General features: G+C 43.3%; 1 protein-coding gene across 1 annotated transcript in view; it reads right to left on the bottom strand.

Moving 5' to 3' along the window:
* Nucleotides 1–17688, bottom strand: part of COQ8A (coenzyme Q8A) — a 43326-nt gene extending 25638 nt beyond the window's left edge. The window contains exons 1-4 of the mRNA XM_005523283.3: nucleotides 17571–17688; nucleotides 5825–6019; nucleotides 3222–3632; nucleotides 2180–2246 (exon numbers count right to left, since the gene is read on the bottom strand). Of these exons, the coding sequence (XP_005523340.1) occupies nucleotides 2180–2246; nucleotides 3222–3632; nucleotides 5825–6001 (655 nt within the window). The 5' untranslated portion in view covers nucleotides 6002–6019; nucleotides 17571–17688. The remainder of the gene's footprint in view (nucleotides 1–2179; nucleotides 2247–3221; nucleotides 3633–5824; nucleotides 6020–17570) is intronic.
* Nucleotides 17689–17791: the final 103 nt, after the last annotated feature.

A 17791-nucleotide genomic window follows, 5' to 3' on the forward strand; every position in this document is an offset into this window, starting at 1 on the left:
GCAGGAATTAATTTCTTCTGCAATATTCCTTCATCCTCCCCTATTCAACCTTGCCTTGAACACTTCCAGTTAATGAGGCATCCCCAGCTTCTCTGGGCAGGCTGTGCCAGTGCCTTGCCACCCTTCTGAATAAAGGATTTTTTCCTAACAACTAATCTGAGCCTATCCTCTGTCAGTTTAAAGCCATTATGTCTCATCCTGTTACCACAGGCCCTTGAAAGAAGTCCCAAAATATTACCAGTGGATATCTTTAACTGAAATAAACTACCTATAGACCACATCTGTTGTTTGCTAAGCCACTGTACGGACAGTACTGTTTATCTTTGCTGTTGCAAATTAAAATTCAGAGGGAAAGATAAGCAAAGAATGCTAACAAGAGATTGCAGAGACCAGAAAATCTGAGCAATCTCTGCTGAAGAATTTTCCCCCAGAAGCCCTCTAAAAGCAAGCACTCTGTCTTGCCAGCCATTTTAATCATATAAAGTAGACAACTGGAGGAGAGTAGCAACACAAAAAAAAAAAAAAATGACACACAGATGTCTAGAGACGCTGCTTATAAACAATCTCTTTCTTTCCTACTCTCCCTTAGTGGTTTTGGTCTAATGGCGCTGTTTGTTTTGGTTTTTACCTTGAGGTTAGGAGAAGGCAGGTTATACTTCCCCTGGAAGCATGAGTTAGCCTTCCCTCACACAACAGCCTTAGGTGCCAAAAGCTGGAACATAAACCAACAGCACCAGAACCCAAAGTTCACAGAAAATTTGGTCATCTGCCACTCCAGATCCACCAGCTGTCAGCAAGCAGCAGCAGATGAACTCAAAAGGTGACAGCCAAAAGTGCTGTGATACTTCTCATAACATTCAAGGCTAGATTAGAATGGAGACCTGTGTGCTACTAGAGCTTAAGAGTCAAGTGAGTTTTAAAGTAATGTCTTGTTACTCCAAAAAGCAGATCATAAACCTGCTTCCCCTAAAGGAATACTAAGCATGCTGTGAAGTCAGAGTGCCTGCAATAGACTACAGTGTTAAAGAGATCTGACAAGCATGAAAAACTTATCACGAAATTCACTTGCTGTTTATTCCTGCACTACATAGGATGAGCCCCTGCCCCACCTCCTCCTAGTGTGCATATTAGTCTGACAAAAGGACACACAGAGACATAATATATTTTTTTATATAATAGTTGATTTGAATTACATTTGACAGGTTATTTTTCTTTCTTCTGGGATCTGTAACACAAGGATGTCAACTTTGTACATGTGCTTCTCTATCAAATTTTGTGGAAGAGAATCACAAGAGCCACACAAGAGACTGTTCTCAACTTAGACAGGCCACTATCATCTCAAAATAGTCACAAAAAATCCCAACCACAGCAAGAGAGAGCCCTTATCCAATGATTACCTACATAGCACTAGCTGTGTTCACCTCCCCACCTGCAATACTGTGATCCCTTTTTCTTCAGGAACATGTTAAATTATTTGATGACTTTAGATACAAGACATTTAATATGCATCATCTGTCAATATCACTTAAGCTATTTAGCTGCTTTTTGATATAGTAAGTCCCATTCTGCATGTAAAATTCATTTAGGTTTCAGCTAGCTTGATTTTACAAGCTCAGAATTTCCATCCTTCCTGGGAGAAAACAGCCATTGCTTGTAGACCAAGTAAATCAAACCTTGACTATTATCTCTCCATGCTCAAAAAGGGATACCAGTAGGATATGTTTTATATTTAAATACTGTTCAGAGAAGTAGCAAGGGTAAGGCTGGGAAAAGATTACTTAAAATAACATCTGCTCCAGCTGTCTCTGCTTGATATTAACAGCAAACTGTAAGGACTGAGAGAGTTTCCTCAAAGTGCAATCACATGTGCAGGACAGGAGTATAAGCTGGGGAACAACCTACACCTCAGTCTCCCATTAAAACAGCACAGCCCACATGGTGTGTGTCACCATGAAGATGTGCAGCTCTACTATGCACCCCCAAATCATCTGCCTTAAACTCTTAAGAGAGATGAAAAAGCCCAAATCAAGCTCTGAGCTAACCAAGCTGTCTGTGGGAAAGCACTTTCCTATTAGCCAGCTGAACTGGCAGATGGAACCACCCAATGCTGCAGAACAGGAGCCCTGTCACAGCCAGCCATTAACCAAGTGCCATGGCAAACATGGGAGTGCAAACTGACCTCCGAAGTTGGCGAGTCGGCCAATCCTGGTGACAGGAACCTTCCTCTCCCGGGCCCGCTCACTGAGCTGCAGTGGAGAGAGAGGGGAAAAACAAAACAAGAAATCCACAAATTAACTGGGCACATGGTCAGACACCTGCAAAATCAGAGCACAAGCCAGAGCACCTGAACAAGTCCATACCGCAGAAAGCTTCCCTTGAACCCAAGCCTTGTATCTACTGGGAGATTTTTCAAGGGAATACTGTGCAGAATGGACACATCATAAACTGAAACACACTGAGCAGAGGAGAGGACAAGAGGGTAGGAAAGACAGAAGAGCTGATAACCACATCTGGAAACCCCATTTTCACTTTCAACGCAGAAGCCCTTGTATTTTGAACTTGGAGAAGCTGTACAATGCTAACCCAAACTCCCTTCTATGCATGGAATTAGAACTCATGGAGGGTCATCAGAGTCACAGGACTGCAGACAGTTCCTCCACACACAACAGTGGGAGTAGCCAAGTATACAGTTTCATCAAATATCCTGAGTGAGCCCACAGTGGCATCTGATACTGGATGTGGGGAAAGACGCACAAGGTCAGAGCAGATGACAAGTATTTGCACTTGTGAGTTCTGCTGTGGCTTCTTCACTCTCACTCAAGTGCATGAAGCAGTAAAACAGCAATTGTGAGCCATGTTACTCTCCAATCTACTTATGCTCAGAGCAACACTGCCTCCACCTCTACAACTGCAAGATGCCACACAGGAAGCCACAGTCTCCACTGTGAGGAGCTTAAGTCCAATTCTAAGCCTATGTATACCTTTTTAACATCCTTTCACATCAGATTACCTGACAAAGAAGGAGCGAGTGTGAAAAGAGAGACTGAAAAGCTGTTGACAGAACAAATATCACAGGGTTAATGAGCACTGACACTTCCCTGTTTTGCCTCCCAAAATGGGAACAGCAGAAGAGGAAGAAATGAGAGAAACAGAACAAGGTGAGTAAGGACAATCCAGAATAGAAACCACAGCACTGAGAATCCTTAATTAAAACAACATACCATCTGTTTGTAGGGTTTCTGCCCTGAACCTGTTTTGGCCTGTCTGGCTTTATCAATATCTTCAGCTGTTAATCCACCAACAGAGGAATGGTCTTGGTGAAAAGCTCTGTTTTGTCCAAAGGCAGTAGCAAAAGGATTTCCAGGGTCCCTAATGCTTCCAAACAACCTTGCATCCATTTTGGGAGGGAAAGGCTTCTGACCCATGCCAGAATCTCCAGTCTCATCAACATTTCTAAAAGGTCCATTTGTTGTGTAGGAGTAAGCAGGGCCTTCAGCGCTGTGTTCCTGAGGCTTGCCAGGGGCAGTGGAGAAGTCCATTGGAGCATCTGATGGTTCTCGGGCTGAGAAGTCATAGTCTTTCCCAAAATCCTCAGCAAAGTCAGTAAAGTTCTCCTGCTGTTTGCCTAGTTCCTGCAAACAATAATTGAAATACTTTAATGAAAGATCTTAAATCTTGCTCCCTACCCACCTGTGGTCCTCAGAGACGAGCATGCAGCTAGGTGTCATGTCTCCACAGTAAGGAATTACAGAGACTTAAGAGATTTTGGCACTGCAGACATTCATAGTAAGAGACAAGAAAGAGACACTGAGGATGCCTGGAATCCCTGGCACCTTTTAATCACATTTTAACTCCACTGATAGGACAAATTCTTTAAGTTTCTCAAATATTCATAACTGGAGACACCTTGTTTTTACATACACTGCCAGAAAGGGTCACTAAATGTGGAGTTCACTAGAAGCAATGCACTGCTCAGAAACAACAGGTGATGGGAGCTGCAATATCACATAAGAATAAGATTGTTTTCCCTCATCCTCTCCTGTTTTCAGTCACACAACGTGAGTACTTCCAAGCCCATAGCCACCTGAAGCAATACCACATACCTACTTACAAGCAGAGTAAGCTCAGCCTTTCACAGCCATGACACTACCAACTGCAAAACACATTCCATTATTCAACCGCTAAACTATGTGCTGTCATCCCAAAATAAATAAAATTCTGTGCCTGGAGCAAGGATAACAGCATTGGGCACAGCAACACTCCAGGCAAGCTTCTCCTGACACTTTTCTCTTTTTGGTCCTAACCTTGCAAAAGCTGCCCCACAAAGTCCAGATATTTCTTAACACTTTTCAGCCAAAAATAAATACATAAATAAAAATCAACAGCAGAGCACTATCTCCTGTTCATTTATTCCTTGACATATTCTAGTTACCTATCTCAGCAGTGGCAATACCATAAAATGACTGATGACTATTACAGGCTATCAACAGGATTTTAAATCCTGCTGTGGTCAGGCAAGAAGGCAGCATATTTCAGGCTCTTTGCTAAACACTAATTAAATTTCCCTTCCTTAGAGAAAAAAACAGAACATGGTCTTTCCTGTTATTCAGCAGGTCTCATGCTATTCTGAACCTCAACATCACAGTAGGGGAGGAGAGGAGAAATGTTTACAGATGGGGACTGTGGCCCACAACACTGACCAAGCAAGAAAGCCTCCTTACTTCCATACTTAAATTTTTAGAAACATGCCAGACAGCTAAAATCCTGTCACTGAATGTAAAAGATCTTCCTCTCTTCAAAACAGAAAATGTTGTGTTTAGATTTCTTACTGAGTCCTGCTTTGGCAGCAACTTCTCTTGCAACCCACTTACAGATTGCAGGACAAGTGTTCTGCCATTGTGCTCAGTGGGCTTCTCTTGTGCAAAGAAACATGCACAGAAACAGAAAAATATCATCTCTCTCCTCTTGGGTGCAATGACAAGACAAAGCACAATTCCCATAAACACACAAGTTAGTTCTACTGCAAGCTTAAACAGAACCAGAAAACACAGGCCAGATTCTAGGACTGAAGTGACAGACTGCCACGACAGTCGAAGCTCACTGCATAAAAATCATCAAAATCTCATTCATTAGTTTCTGCTTCAAAAATTATCATCTTAGCTACACACTCTTTCTAAAGGATCATGAGAGAACTACCACAGATAAGCCCCTCGCTTTCAAAAGATGGCAGCACAGCAAACATGAAGCTCTTATAAATCTATCCCCATCTCTGATGAGAGAAGCTGCTGTCTGGCTTTCCTTATGTTCCTCATTTGAAAGCCAGTTCTGAAAATCCAGCCTGGGCTCTAAGTAGTGAACATGCAAACACCTGATCCTGAGACACTCTGAAAAAATATCTCATGCACCAATTCTGCCAAGGAAGGAAGCAGCACTGAGATACATCCAATGCACTCTAAAAGAGAGGTAAATCAATGCCTGAAGTTTAAAGGAGACTCTAAATAGCAAAGCTGCTGACCAATCTTAAAAAGAGCTTGATCTTTGACAAGATGAAATGAACAGAGCACTTTTCTTATTCAGCATGTCTTAAACACACAGTAATGGAAACATTAACATTCCCCTCCCATTCCTGTCCAAGCACCTTCCACACACCACAGATTCCAAAGAATTCCAGAGCATTTCAACATTACTATTATCAATCCCGCACTTCAGAACCGGGCTCTCATTCAAGATGCAAGTTCCCAGACATTCACACAACAAAACCAAAAGAGCACCTGTAGAAAAAGCAAAACATCAGACTAGACTGTGCACAAAGAGCTTTGCTTACCTGCACCTTCCCCAAGGCAGAACTGAACTGCTCCTCAGCAGTGGCCTGGAGAGTCTTTGCAATGGTGACTGCATCTCCCCCGAGGAGCACCTGCCGAAGCTGTCCTGCTTGGGTTTCCAGGATGGCTTTACTGAGCTTGGTCAAGCCCCTCATGACCATGATGGCATCAGCTGCCATGTCTGATGTCTTTCTGTGCTGAAAGACAGTAAGGGAGAGGGAGCAGGGAGACAAGATGTCAAGAACAAGTTTGCAACAGGTTTCACATCCCCTAAGAGCTGACAGCATATTCCCAGCACATCTCTTCCTGCTTTGGCAAGCAGCCACCATGGGAACTTGTCTGCAGCACAGATAGCACCCAGGCCAGCCTGAGGGCCTAGTTAGGTGATCTTAGCAGGAAAAGAGAACTCTCCCTATTCTCACAAGTTAGGATAACTTTCCAGGACTCCTTACAAATATCTAAGTTACCAAATTGACCAGGGCAAGCAAAGACAGGTAAATGTCAGTAAACACAGGAAAGACTGTCTTGATTCATCCCAGATGTTAGAAATAGATTAAAAACATTAGCATTTGACCTTTAATTATTATGGGGCCTTGGAATATGTTCTCAGGTCCTGATAGCACTGATCAAGTTCACTGTCATATCCCATTCCTGCCCTGGAGCTGTGCCTGCTCATTTGACAGCCAAATTTCTTCACTCCCACACCAATGATTAAGCTTTGTCCCCTCTCCTTAGTCTGCTCCATAGTCTGTTCCATCCCCAGCTTGTAACTCATTCTGCTACTTTTAATTGGAAATTTAAGCATTCTCACAACATCTACCTACCACAGCATTTGCAACATGCTGCACTGCAGTGAATTTTTGACTCAGCCCCCCTTCCTTTTCAAGGGGGTCCATCTCAGATTTGCAACACCCTGTGCCATTTCAATGTCTTCAAATACAAACTGGGCACTGCAGGATGCAGAACGAAGTGTGTCTGATGAGTAATCCCCCTTAACTCCTTTGGCTCAGCCTAGAACCAGGCTCAGGCTCAGGATACTGGCTCTCCTACATCACTGTGGTCCATGTAAAAGAAATCCAGTGGCTGGGGTGCAAAACCATTTTGCAGGGGAGATTTTTCACCTGCTTATTTCACTCATCTGCTACACCTTTAAAGCACAGAATCACAGTTCCAGGACCGGCTCAGTTGCACATGTTCCCATCTTTACTGACAAAGAGGCATGCAGTTGGAACAAGATGTTGACTAAGGTCCAACCTTGTCCATACAGCAGTCTCTGTAATGATTTGGAGAGAAAAAAATGTTCTGGCTTCAACAGGCACAGAGCACTAGTCAAAGGCCACAAATTTAAGTTATTTCCTAGGTAGCTACACAGGTATTAATCCATTCTTAAAAGATAACCTGTCAACATGCACATATACTGAACTAAATGTTAATACACTGGTGTGGTACAAGTGGTCCTGAGTCAACACCACACATGGCATTACACCCAGCTGCAGTCCACAAGCAACTGGATCCAGTTACCTTCTCAGGAAGCACAAGCCCTGTCTGCTGTACTAGTCATGAAGGAGAAGAACAGACTGTGAAAGAGAAGAATGGACTGCTAAAGCTATATTTCTGTCTAAGCACACAATTTTGCTGCAATCACACAGGAAATGCACAGATTACTACAGCTGAACTTCGGAGAGACATTATTATGCAAATGGAGGATAAAGCCCACTTACTGAGATATTTGTTCAACCACTGTTTTATCAGTGAACAAAATCAGGAACAAGCACTGCATCCAGAAAGTGTTACACTTACAAGTTCTACATACACTGTTAACAGGACAGTCAAGTGCTTACAATGAATCTGGCCTTAACAAGTTTGCTGTAAAAATAAAAATCAAGCACACCTGGGTCATTTATTCTGTGGTTCTCATTAGAACCACTATCCATATGTTCCAGACCTCTAAGAAATGTCACTCCTGCACCTCTCTGAATTTAACCACTATGATCTGTTTTAACATTGCATAATGCACTTCTAAACTCAAAAGTTGCCCGTCAGGTAGGAAATCTACACTGTCAACAGGAAGCGTTTTTCTACCCCTACATCTTCACACTGGAAATTTCCACATGGACCTCACTCAAAGCATTTATTTGCAGGCTGTCCCTGCAGTTCAGAGCCAGGCAAAGAAAGCAGCCAACAACCCAGTACTGTCCCAGCTGAAATGAAACCATTCAAAGGTTGCCACTATTAAGAAATAAGTGTTTTTGTGATCACAAGTATTAGCAGCAAGGAAAGTTTGAGTTCAAAAAGATCATTTCCTCCATCCCAAGAAGCGCAACAAAAGGTAAGCCAATACAGATTTGGACAACACACACACACACAAAAAACCCAAAATCCACTTTTAACACGTATTCTTACTAATCAACAGTAGTAAATCTATACACTCCTTTCACCCAAAAACAGCCAAAGACCTTGTCACAAAGTGGCAGTTATGACAGGCTAAATATGCTTTTTTTAAAAAGGAATGAATCTCCAAACAAAATTTCAGGGAAGCTAATGTAACCACAAGTAGAAAACACCCATCGCACAACACTCATTCAACCCTCCACTGCTAAATATATCCACAAGCAAAGAGGATCTACTGCCCTGCACAGATTTGGCTACAAGACACTGCACTGGGTGAATTCTTACCAATATCTCTCTGACTTCTATGTTATCAGCCCCACTTGCTCTGCACAGCAACTATAACCACCTTGGTACCAGGTAAGTGATTTGTTAGCCCAGAAGCATCAGCAACCTGCTCCTATGCAGTGCTGCCAAAGGACAGGCTATTCTAAATAAAATATATGCTAGAAAATCAAGAAGGTAAAAGACTACACAAAAAAAAAAATTAGCCAAGCATTAGGAAAATTGCCTCTTTTCAATGAAAAAGCAAAAAGCACAAGCACAGACAAGAGAAAAACTGAGACAGGAAGCAAACTCTTCTGAGAAGGCTGGTACTGTACCCCACAACTACACTTGTGTTAATACCCAGCACAGACAGGAGGTAAAATATTTTTTCCCCCAAGATAAGTTCTCTTCATACCCTACTAAATCCATAAATACAGTATAAGAAAGTTCTATCAGAAGGAGATTTAGGGAGTGGTTCCAAATGGAATTATCCCAAGTGTACAAAGTCTGTATCACACTTGACTTTCTCCCTAAGGATTCTTTATCTAGCACTAGCAAAGTGGGGCGCTGCTAACACAGAGCATGGACAAGTCAGTGGTGTTCTACAGAAGCTGTCAGAGTGCCTCTAACCTGGACTAAAGAGGGCTGACAAGCGTTGATCATGAGCCCTTTTCCAAAAATAGGCAGGGTCACAGATTCAGCTTAGTAAGCTTCTCACAGTTGAATGAACCCTTGGAAAACCCCCACACCTTCCAGAATGAGGAAGCTCGAGCCGAGCCATCCTCAGACACCAGGCAAGGTCCACACGGTGAGCTGAGGAGCTTCTACAGGTTAGATGCCACCTGATTCAGAGTCCTATTGCAACAGTAAAACTAAACCAATGCCTGGGATCCTCCTGTGTGCAACAATCCTCAGCCTCACAACCCACCTTTCTCTAGAGTCACTGACTGCCAAGTTTCCTCCCCTTCTCAACATTCCAGATTATTGGACTGAAGGTTTAAGCAAGAGTAGCGAGACACTCATCAAAGGCCAATAAGAGAAACCAAGAGCCTCACTACAAGCAAATGAAGAAATCACGTATTTGTCCTGCTTTAAAAACACATTCTTCCATTCATTCCCTTTCTTTTCCATGTGTTCCTACAGACACACAAACCAGCTTCATACTCTGTGAGCTTTGTTCCAGATACCTGTACAGTGAAAAGCCTTACTCAGATACACATATGCACATGCATCTATACAAACACATGTATATAGCGTGGACCAAGATAAATACCAGATTTCTAATCATACAAATAGGAGAAACATATCTGAAAGTTTTCTGTGCATGACAACACAGCCTCTTTCAGTTTACGGGAACTACTTCTATTATCAACACTTCGTTATACACCCAAAAACTGCTGAATAATTAAAAAAATAAAACAACATAACACAAAATAACTAACCAAAGGAAAAAAATCAGAAAATCCCCCACACAAAACCAGAGCAGTTTTACAGCAGCCCATATTCCTCCTCTGAGGTCTGCAGTTTTAGCTGCCTTCTTTATCTTCAACTTCTATTCTAAATAAAAGAAAATAAATAATAAAATAATATTCACTTGGACAGGTAGTAGGGCAGATAATTAGATATCACATATCAGGAAGAGAAAGTAGCCTCTACGTCTTCCCTCTCTCCATTATCCTTTATTACAATCACTGTTATCTTAGTTGTATCTAAACAAGGACTAAAGCCCTGGTTTCAATGTTATAACCACCCACACCATCAGAGCAAGTGTGGCAAGAGTATACTGAAATAAAAATAACAAACACCACAAACAAGATCCAGAAGGCCAGATACTCAGGACATTGTTACATGGCCATGAGCCAACAGTAGACCAAGTTCAATATAACTATTATTCATTAAGCTGCTCTGTAACTGTTCTTTTACAGACTTTTTCCATTTCTTTTTATGTTTGTTGCCATACCAACCCTTTCATGTGATCCTTTCATTCATGGCCTTTTTTCAGTTCCATCACACACCTCCTCACCAGTTCCTTTGATACCAGATTGCCAGGTCCCTGCCTAGATGTATTTTCATTAGCTGTATTCCTTGGGTTGCAGCTGACCCAAATTTTAACCATGCAGGGCACAAAACCAGCATTTTAAAAGGAAGAAGTTGCCATCATCTTTTATATCAAACTGAAAAACCACTTTGCCTATCCTTCATTCTTCCCTTCCCTATAACTCCTATACATTGCAGCTCCAAATGAAATGTCTTTAAAGACGTGACCTGTAACAGAAGTAAGGACCCCTACATTTGACCCTGCCCCGTGGCTTGCACTCAAGCCCCCCTTAAGCTGAATTCATCAAGTCTCTGAAAGCTGCTTTACATCCACCCTTCCACAAAGCAGTTTGCCAGTGCCATTTAAAACAAACACCTTTGAAGGGCAAGCGGAACTGGTTTGCTCCCTAATCACTACAATAGCAGTACACACACTGATAAAAATGGGCTGCTTGGCAGACAAATGCCCCTTTCCACAGAAATTCAGAAGGCTTAGCACTCATTTTTGGCAAATGACAGCTAGTTCAAAACCCAATTTTCCCCATAAATGGCTTGACACACATAAGAGTGAAAAGAATGCCTGGACACTTTAAAAGTAAGCACAGCCTGCTTTATTTTAGGCACAGATACATCTGTGCAAAGTGAATGCTCTGGACCAACAGTCCTGTTTACTTCTTTCTGGACAATGTCTGGGGACATGCAATAGCATAGCCACAGCCCACATGCCTGGAGTTAACACAGTATCCTTATACCCACAGATGGAAATAATCTCCACAGATCTAGAAATAATTTAGCCACGATTAAGATTTCCCACAATTAAGAGAGCGCAGGCCTCATACAGGTCACTTCTGATATGCCTTGACACAATACACTAATAAATCCTGTCCTGGGCACATTTGCTGTTACACTGAGGTAGATCCAACTCACTTGCTGTGACTTAATGGTCACTGCTCGCTCACTTTTCCCCAGGAATGTGATCTCTGTCTGCTCCTGAGAATTAAGTCTGCAGCTGAGGGCCCATAATAAAAAAAAATTAAAAAAAAAACCAAAAAAAAACCCCAAAACAAAACCAAAAAACATTTCTCTCATTTGCAAGGCAAAATGTTTTGGGCCATGGGGATGGATTTCAATCTAGAGTCGTATTTATACTCAATAGCTTTGAGTATAGTCTTTGTATTACCTCTGTTACCAAGAGGAATAGGAGAAGGAATAAGAGGACAAGAAAAAAAAAAAAGGTTTTCTCTTCTGTTTATACAGTGGGCTGTGCTTGTAAGTGCATTGCACTGCATCCTCTGCACTGCTCAAAAGCCTTAAGTGTAACTTTAATCACATGAATAATTCTGATAAACTCTGGATTAATGTTACTTCCCATGCATGTAGATCATTCACTCAGCAACAACGACAACAGTATACTAAAACCAAAATGAAGCATGACCTCCAAGCACACAGATTAATATGAGATTCTGGCAGACACAATATTTGAAGCATGTACTTAAGAAAAATAACTACTACAAAATGAAACCTTTATTTAGGTTTATGAAAAGTTTACACAAAAGCACAGTTCACTAGTGCCAAGTTGCCACATCAATGGTAACACAGCATTACTTGAGAAGACAAATCCCCAACATCCATATGGCATAATTCTACCTAGCAGTATTTATAAAAAGGTTACACTAAAGCCCTTCACTGATCAAACCCAAACACTGAGCTTCAGATAAACTCTGAAAACACTACAAACACCTTCCCCAAGTCTGCAGAGCAGCTCTATTCTCTCAGTCACTTCAGCAGTTAGAGCAGAAGAGACCACCAAAGCTCAGCTCCCTCTGATGCACAGTTCTGCTCAGGAATCAACAGAACTCCCCACTGGTCTTGTACTCTGAATTAGAATATAAAGTATAAATTAAGGAGGTTATCAACTTGCAGATAAATTTTCTTTTTGCATACACTGTTATGCTACAATTGTTTTTATTAGAAGTTTTGACTTTCCAAAAGCACGCCAAGTCCAGTTTAGGAACTGGAAACCAATAAAGTACTATACCTCATAAACAAGTGCAGATTCCTTTATACTCAGATACATCACTACTTAAAGCAAAAGTCTTGAGAAAAGTAGTAGCTCTTCCTCTTGCATTTAAACACACACCCCTCTTCACTCATAACTCTCAAAAAGCTCAGGAAAGGGGACTGATAGCACAGCTGTCTACTTGAAAGGGAAGAGAATAGGTGATCTACTCAAATTAACACTGCTTGTCTGGCATGGGGTTGGGACCAGAATCCCAATGTTCTCCATAGTACACTGATCCTTACAGCACACACTAAGAGTCCTCTATACACCTACCTCTATAAATCAAAGACAAACAAGGATTTAGAGCTGGTTTTCTGACCACCTAAACAATATCTTGCCAACAGTCACCATTATATGCCACACCAGCAGTGGCTTCTAGACAGAACCTTTCTAAGAACTAGACACAACCTGTAATCGTGCTGTACACCTGTTCTTCAGGTGTAAGAGGGTATTTTGTTTATCACCCTTTGTGTACACCAGGGCAGACTCTTGCACACCACACCCCAAGTCGCTGTTACCAAGTCCGTAAGCGGTACCCCCACAGGTCTGCCTGGATGGCAAACACACCCCCCTGTGCCAAGAACAATCCCTCTGTCACCACTGTGAGCAGCAGACAGACAGCACAGCCACTGATCCCACTATTGATCCTGCAGGCATTCATGTCTGTATAGACCTCATGGCTTCCAACCTTGCCCTGGAAGCTGGGGTTAGGTCCCAAATTAGCAACTTACAACACATCCTAGTCTATTCACAGCCCCTGACATACCAGTGCCCTGGCTGTGGGAGCTTTCATTTTTCTGGCTGTGCCAAATCCTCCCTGAAAGAAGAGGACCAGGGGCAAAAAAAAAAAAAAAGACTACTTCTAGAAGACAAACTGCAGAGGAACATGGTCTATCAGAATCTACAACTCCTGCATGGCAGCCCTGCCACAGACAAGTTATTTCTGTCAGCTCCTGCTCCCCACACTAAGGTACGTTTGACACTAGGGTAAGAGAGAGTAAGGAGCTCTATATTTCTATATACAGCTAAGCCTAACCTGCAAGCTCTCACACCTGATACAGAATCTGTAATCTACAACTCTTTATGCTCTCTATGTATAGACTTTATGAAATCACATTCTGCATAATATAAATACATTGCCCTTCCAAACCAGAAAAAACAAAAATTTTTGCAGCTTATACAGCTGCCTTTAAAACACCCCAAACTCCCAGAGTAAATTCTGAAAGGCCATGTTCCACAAAGCTTTGCTGTGCAATGTAAAATTGTATCAGGCTTACTGATTTCAGAACAGTTCTCTAAAGGAAACACTCAATCCACTTGCAGTTTCCCGCCCAGTCATTCTCCCTTCCATCTCTTCCCTAATCCAAACTACTCCGTTGATGAGTACTTTGACCATTTCAAATTACGATGAGGATTTTATCCTTCCAAATGGCACAATTCAGACAGCAGGAGAGCTGTGACATTTCAGAACAATACTCCAAGCCCTTTTGTAGTTCACTTGTTCAGCAGCCCAGAAATAAAACAAGGCAGCAACTAGTTAAAAAGGAGGCCAGAATAGCAATGAAAGGGGCCACATAAAGATCTAATCTACACCAAAAACCAGGACAATCTACCGAGGCAAAACAAACACAGCAGGAGAACTTTGTAAGTGGAACTTATCACCTGGACATCACAAAACAGCTCTAGGACCATACAGACCACGAGCAGATCATCCTTCCCAGTGTCTCCACATACAGAATCTACAGAGTCTTTATTTAAGAAAAAAGACAAAGTCTCATGCAACTTCCAGAAAAAAACACCTGTTTTTAAACTGTGGACAAGGATGCAGACCTGCTTAAGCAGACACTAAAATTTTAAATTTCTAAAAGCCAGCTCCACAGACTGACAGCTAGGTTTTTCAGAGCAAGTAATGTCATTTTCTATGCTGCGAGAAGCACACAGAATATTTCAGAGACTGGGAATATTATATAATATATATATAAATATATAAAATATATATATTATAATATTTCAGAAGCTGGGAATTGAACATGCTTTATTTAGCTCTACACCTCTATTACCTTACAAAACACAAAAGCCATTAAAATGCCATTAAAATGCAGTGCAGAAACACAACTGTGCAAAGAAAAAGCAAAACTCATTTATCCTGTTATTTCTTGGGTCTCTGTCACCAGCTCAGATTGATTTAATTTTGCCATCTATTTTAAGGGGGAAGGAGAGGTGAGAGGAACAAAACAAGTGGCATCTAAAAAACTGAGTAGCTAAAGACAAAAAATGGAATGTCAAGATAGGAACATGCCTATAAAATGAGCTTTCACTGCTGGATGAGAAAGCAGACAGTGATTGAACCCACGCCCTGCAACTACTGTGCTTCACTGCCAGCTTGCGTTTTAGCTCCACCTGCAAATAACTAATTTTCTTCTTCAGGTCCTGAAGGAAAGCAGGTACTCATAGCACAAGGCAGCACTTCCAGCACTTTCATAAAACAAGCTGAAAGAGAAGCTACTCCTCTCCTAAAGCTGCTCTGTTCCAGGATATACAGCTCCTCAAGGCAAAAAAACCTCCTCTTCCAGACTTCCTTCTTTAGCAGTTTTAGAGGAAGAAGACAAGAAGACCTACATCATACTGGAGATGTGATTCCTAAATACTGCTTCAGCCTCACTACCTCCATCCTAGAGGCTGGACTGTTCACCCAGCAGGACAGATTTAGGGAAAAAGAAAAATGCTTATTCATGCACCAAGCTAAGTCCTGAGATGCATTTGGCAAGCCACCTGGATCAAACAATTTATACCACGCACACTGACACACAAGATGACAAATCCTAAGACACACACCATGCCTTGCACCCTGGTTAAAACAGTGAAGAAAAAACACATGCAGGCAGGAAAAAACCACCAAGCTCTACCTAAAAAAAAAAATCTCAACTCAATAAGCAATCAACTATCCTTAACATAAAAAATCAAGAAGCAGGAATTCAGCTCCTGTCCCTTGCTCCCTCTCAGTTTCCAGAACAATAATACAGCCTGACAAATGGTGTAAAAGAACAGACCACCACTTGCCTTTAAAAGGCCTACTGGAAGACTAGAAGCCAAAAGAAGTTCTGTTCTTGCTGCATGGATGCACTGAGCTATTATTAACTTGTGTTAACTATCACAAATGAATTAACCAGACCTGCACTGCACAGCACAGAATTCCCCTTGGCAGGAACGAAAGAAGGTGATCAGCACTCGGACAGTAAAGGTGTGAGGCAATTCTCCACATCTGGCCTTTTCTTCTACTGATCTCACTAATTCATCATTAAAAGGGAGACACTGTCAAAGCACAGCAGGCCACCCATTTTCTTCCCCATCTCCAATAAACCTGCACAACATAAAACTGCTTCTTCTAAGTGTATCTTATTCAAGGTTACCAAGGTCACTGCTAATTAACAGCAATGAAACAAAAAATCTACAAAATACAAAAAGAACTCTCCTGGTCTAAGAGCAAGAAGGTTCTTGCTTGCTCTTGCTAGCTGCAGTTCCTGTGAGCTGCAGCTAAACTCCTTCTGATAACATATGAATGTTCTCATCCCATGACAGAGAAATGCTAAACTACCAATATACCCTTAGACACCAACTAGCATTCACTCTGTATAAAGAACAATTTCTGGATCCCTTCTGAAATATTTTGTTGAGCTACTATTGACTTTGGCCACTATCCTTCAGCACCCAGAGCTAAGACTTATTTTGTATGTTCTCAATTAATATACCCAAGTCTAGTAAAACAATCTAATTTAAAGACAAGCAACTCTGAAAAAAAAATCAGAAATTGTTAAATTAATTCTTTTTAGAAAAATGATATCTTCAGTTACTGTAAGAAAAGCTTTAATTTCCTTTTGTAACACCGACCACAAAGTTTGGATTTTCATTGCATGGAGGGGAATACAGAGAAATTCCCCACCTGCATTCCTGCTGCATGGAACACAACCTTATCGGGCTACTGGAAATAGTGTTATTTCTTATGACACAGTCCTGCAGAAATCAAAATGGTCAGTAACCATGAAAACAACATTATACAAACCAAACTTTCATATTTATAATTGTTTATAGGTAGCTTGTTCCTTGTCTGATTAAAACTAAGTATCTCCCCATCAGTTCCTGTTCACATTGTTACAAAGACTGTACAAGGCTCTTTGCCTATAAAAAGAAAGATTATTTCCTCAGGCATTTTACCAGAGGCAGGGGACTCAAAGGGTGGGGTTTTTTTACCCCCATTTAAGCCACAAGCAAAGCTTAAAAACCACCCAACAGCTTTATTTTACATCCATCTCCAAGCCAGACGCACGGAGCCAGCCACAGAGAGGAGCGAGGTTCCAAGCCGGGGCAGCCTGAAAAGCAGCACAGCACCAGGTTGCCCTGGTGTCCTTGGGCAAGGCCCAAGGGAACGGCGGATTCCACCCTTTTCCCTGGTCACCCCTTCGGCTACACTCCTCGCTCAGCCCGCGCACCTGCCCGGGTGCGCTGAGGCGCCAGTCCCGCTCCCAGCCCGGCGCTGCCGAGCGCGGGGCTGCTCTCGGGCAGGAGGCGGGACCCGGCTGGCCCCGCTCTCACCCCGACAGGACGCGGCCAAGGGCACGGGAAGGCCGCAGCCCCGGGCGCCTCCTGCCCGAGTGCAGCCCCGCTGCCCCGCGGCCGCCATCGACCGCCGGACCCCGCACACGTCCCTCCCCACGGAGAAGGCGCCCCGGGGGAGCGACCCCCGGCCCGAGGCGCCGAGCCGGGCAAGGGCGTCCTCCCTGCGGCAGCACCTCCGCCGCCATCACCCGCATCCCTTCCCGCACCGCTCCCCCGCATCGCAACGGACGAACTCCCACTGCCGGGGCACTCCCACAGCCAGGGGTACTATCACAGCCAGGGGCTACCACCACTACCGGAGCACCACCACTGCCGGGTGCTCCGCTGCCTCCACCCCGCCGCCGGCCCGCCTTCCCCGCCGCCGCGGTCGCTCCCCATACCCTGGCCCGGCACAGCCCAGCGGGCACCGGCTCGGCTCCGTTTCGCTCCGCTCAGCAGCCGCGGCCCGGGCCCGCACGCCTGTTTACCGCCGCCGCCCCCGGGCCCGTCCCGGCCGCGGGGCCCGCCCCCGCCGCGCCCCCATTGGGGGACCCCGTGCGCCCCGCCCCCCCGCCAAGGGGCGGCGGGCTCGGGCGGGGCTCCGGCCAGTGCGGGGCGGGCC

The sequence above is a fragment of the Pseudopodoces humilis genome, chromosome 3 (assembly GCF_049639895.1).
Source record: "Pseudopodoces humilis isolate 2021_Gansu_Grassland_sample_001 chromosome 3, ASM4963989v1, whole genome shotgun sequence".
NCBI classification, from domain to species: Eukaryota; Metazoa; Chordata; class Aves; order Passeriformes; family Paridae; genus Pseudopodoces; species Pseudopodoces humilis.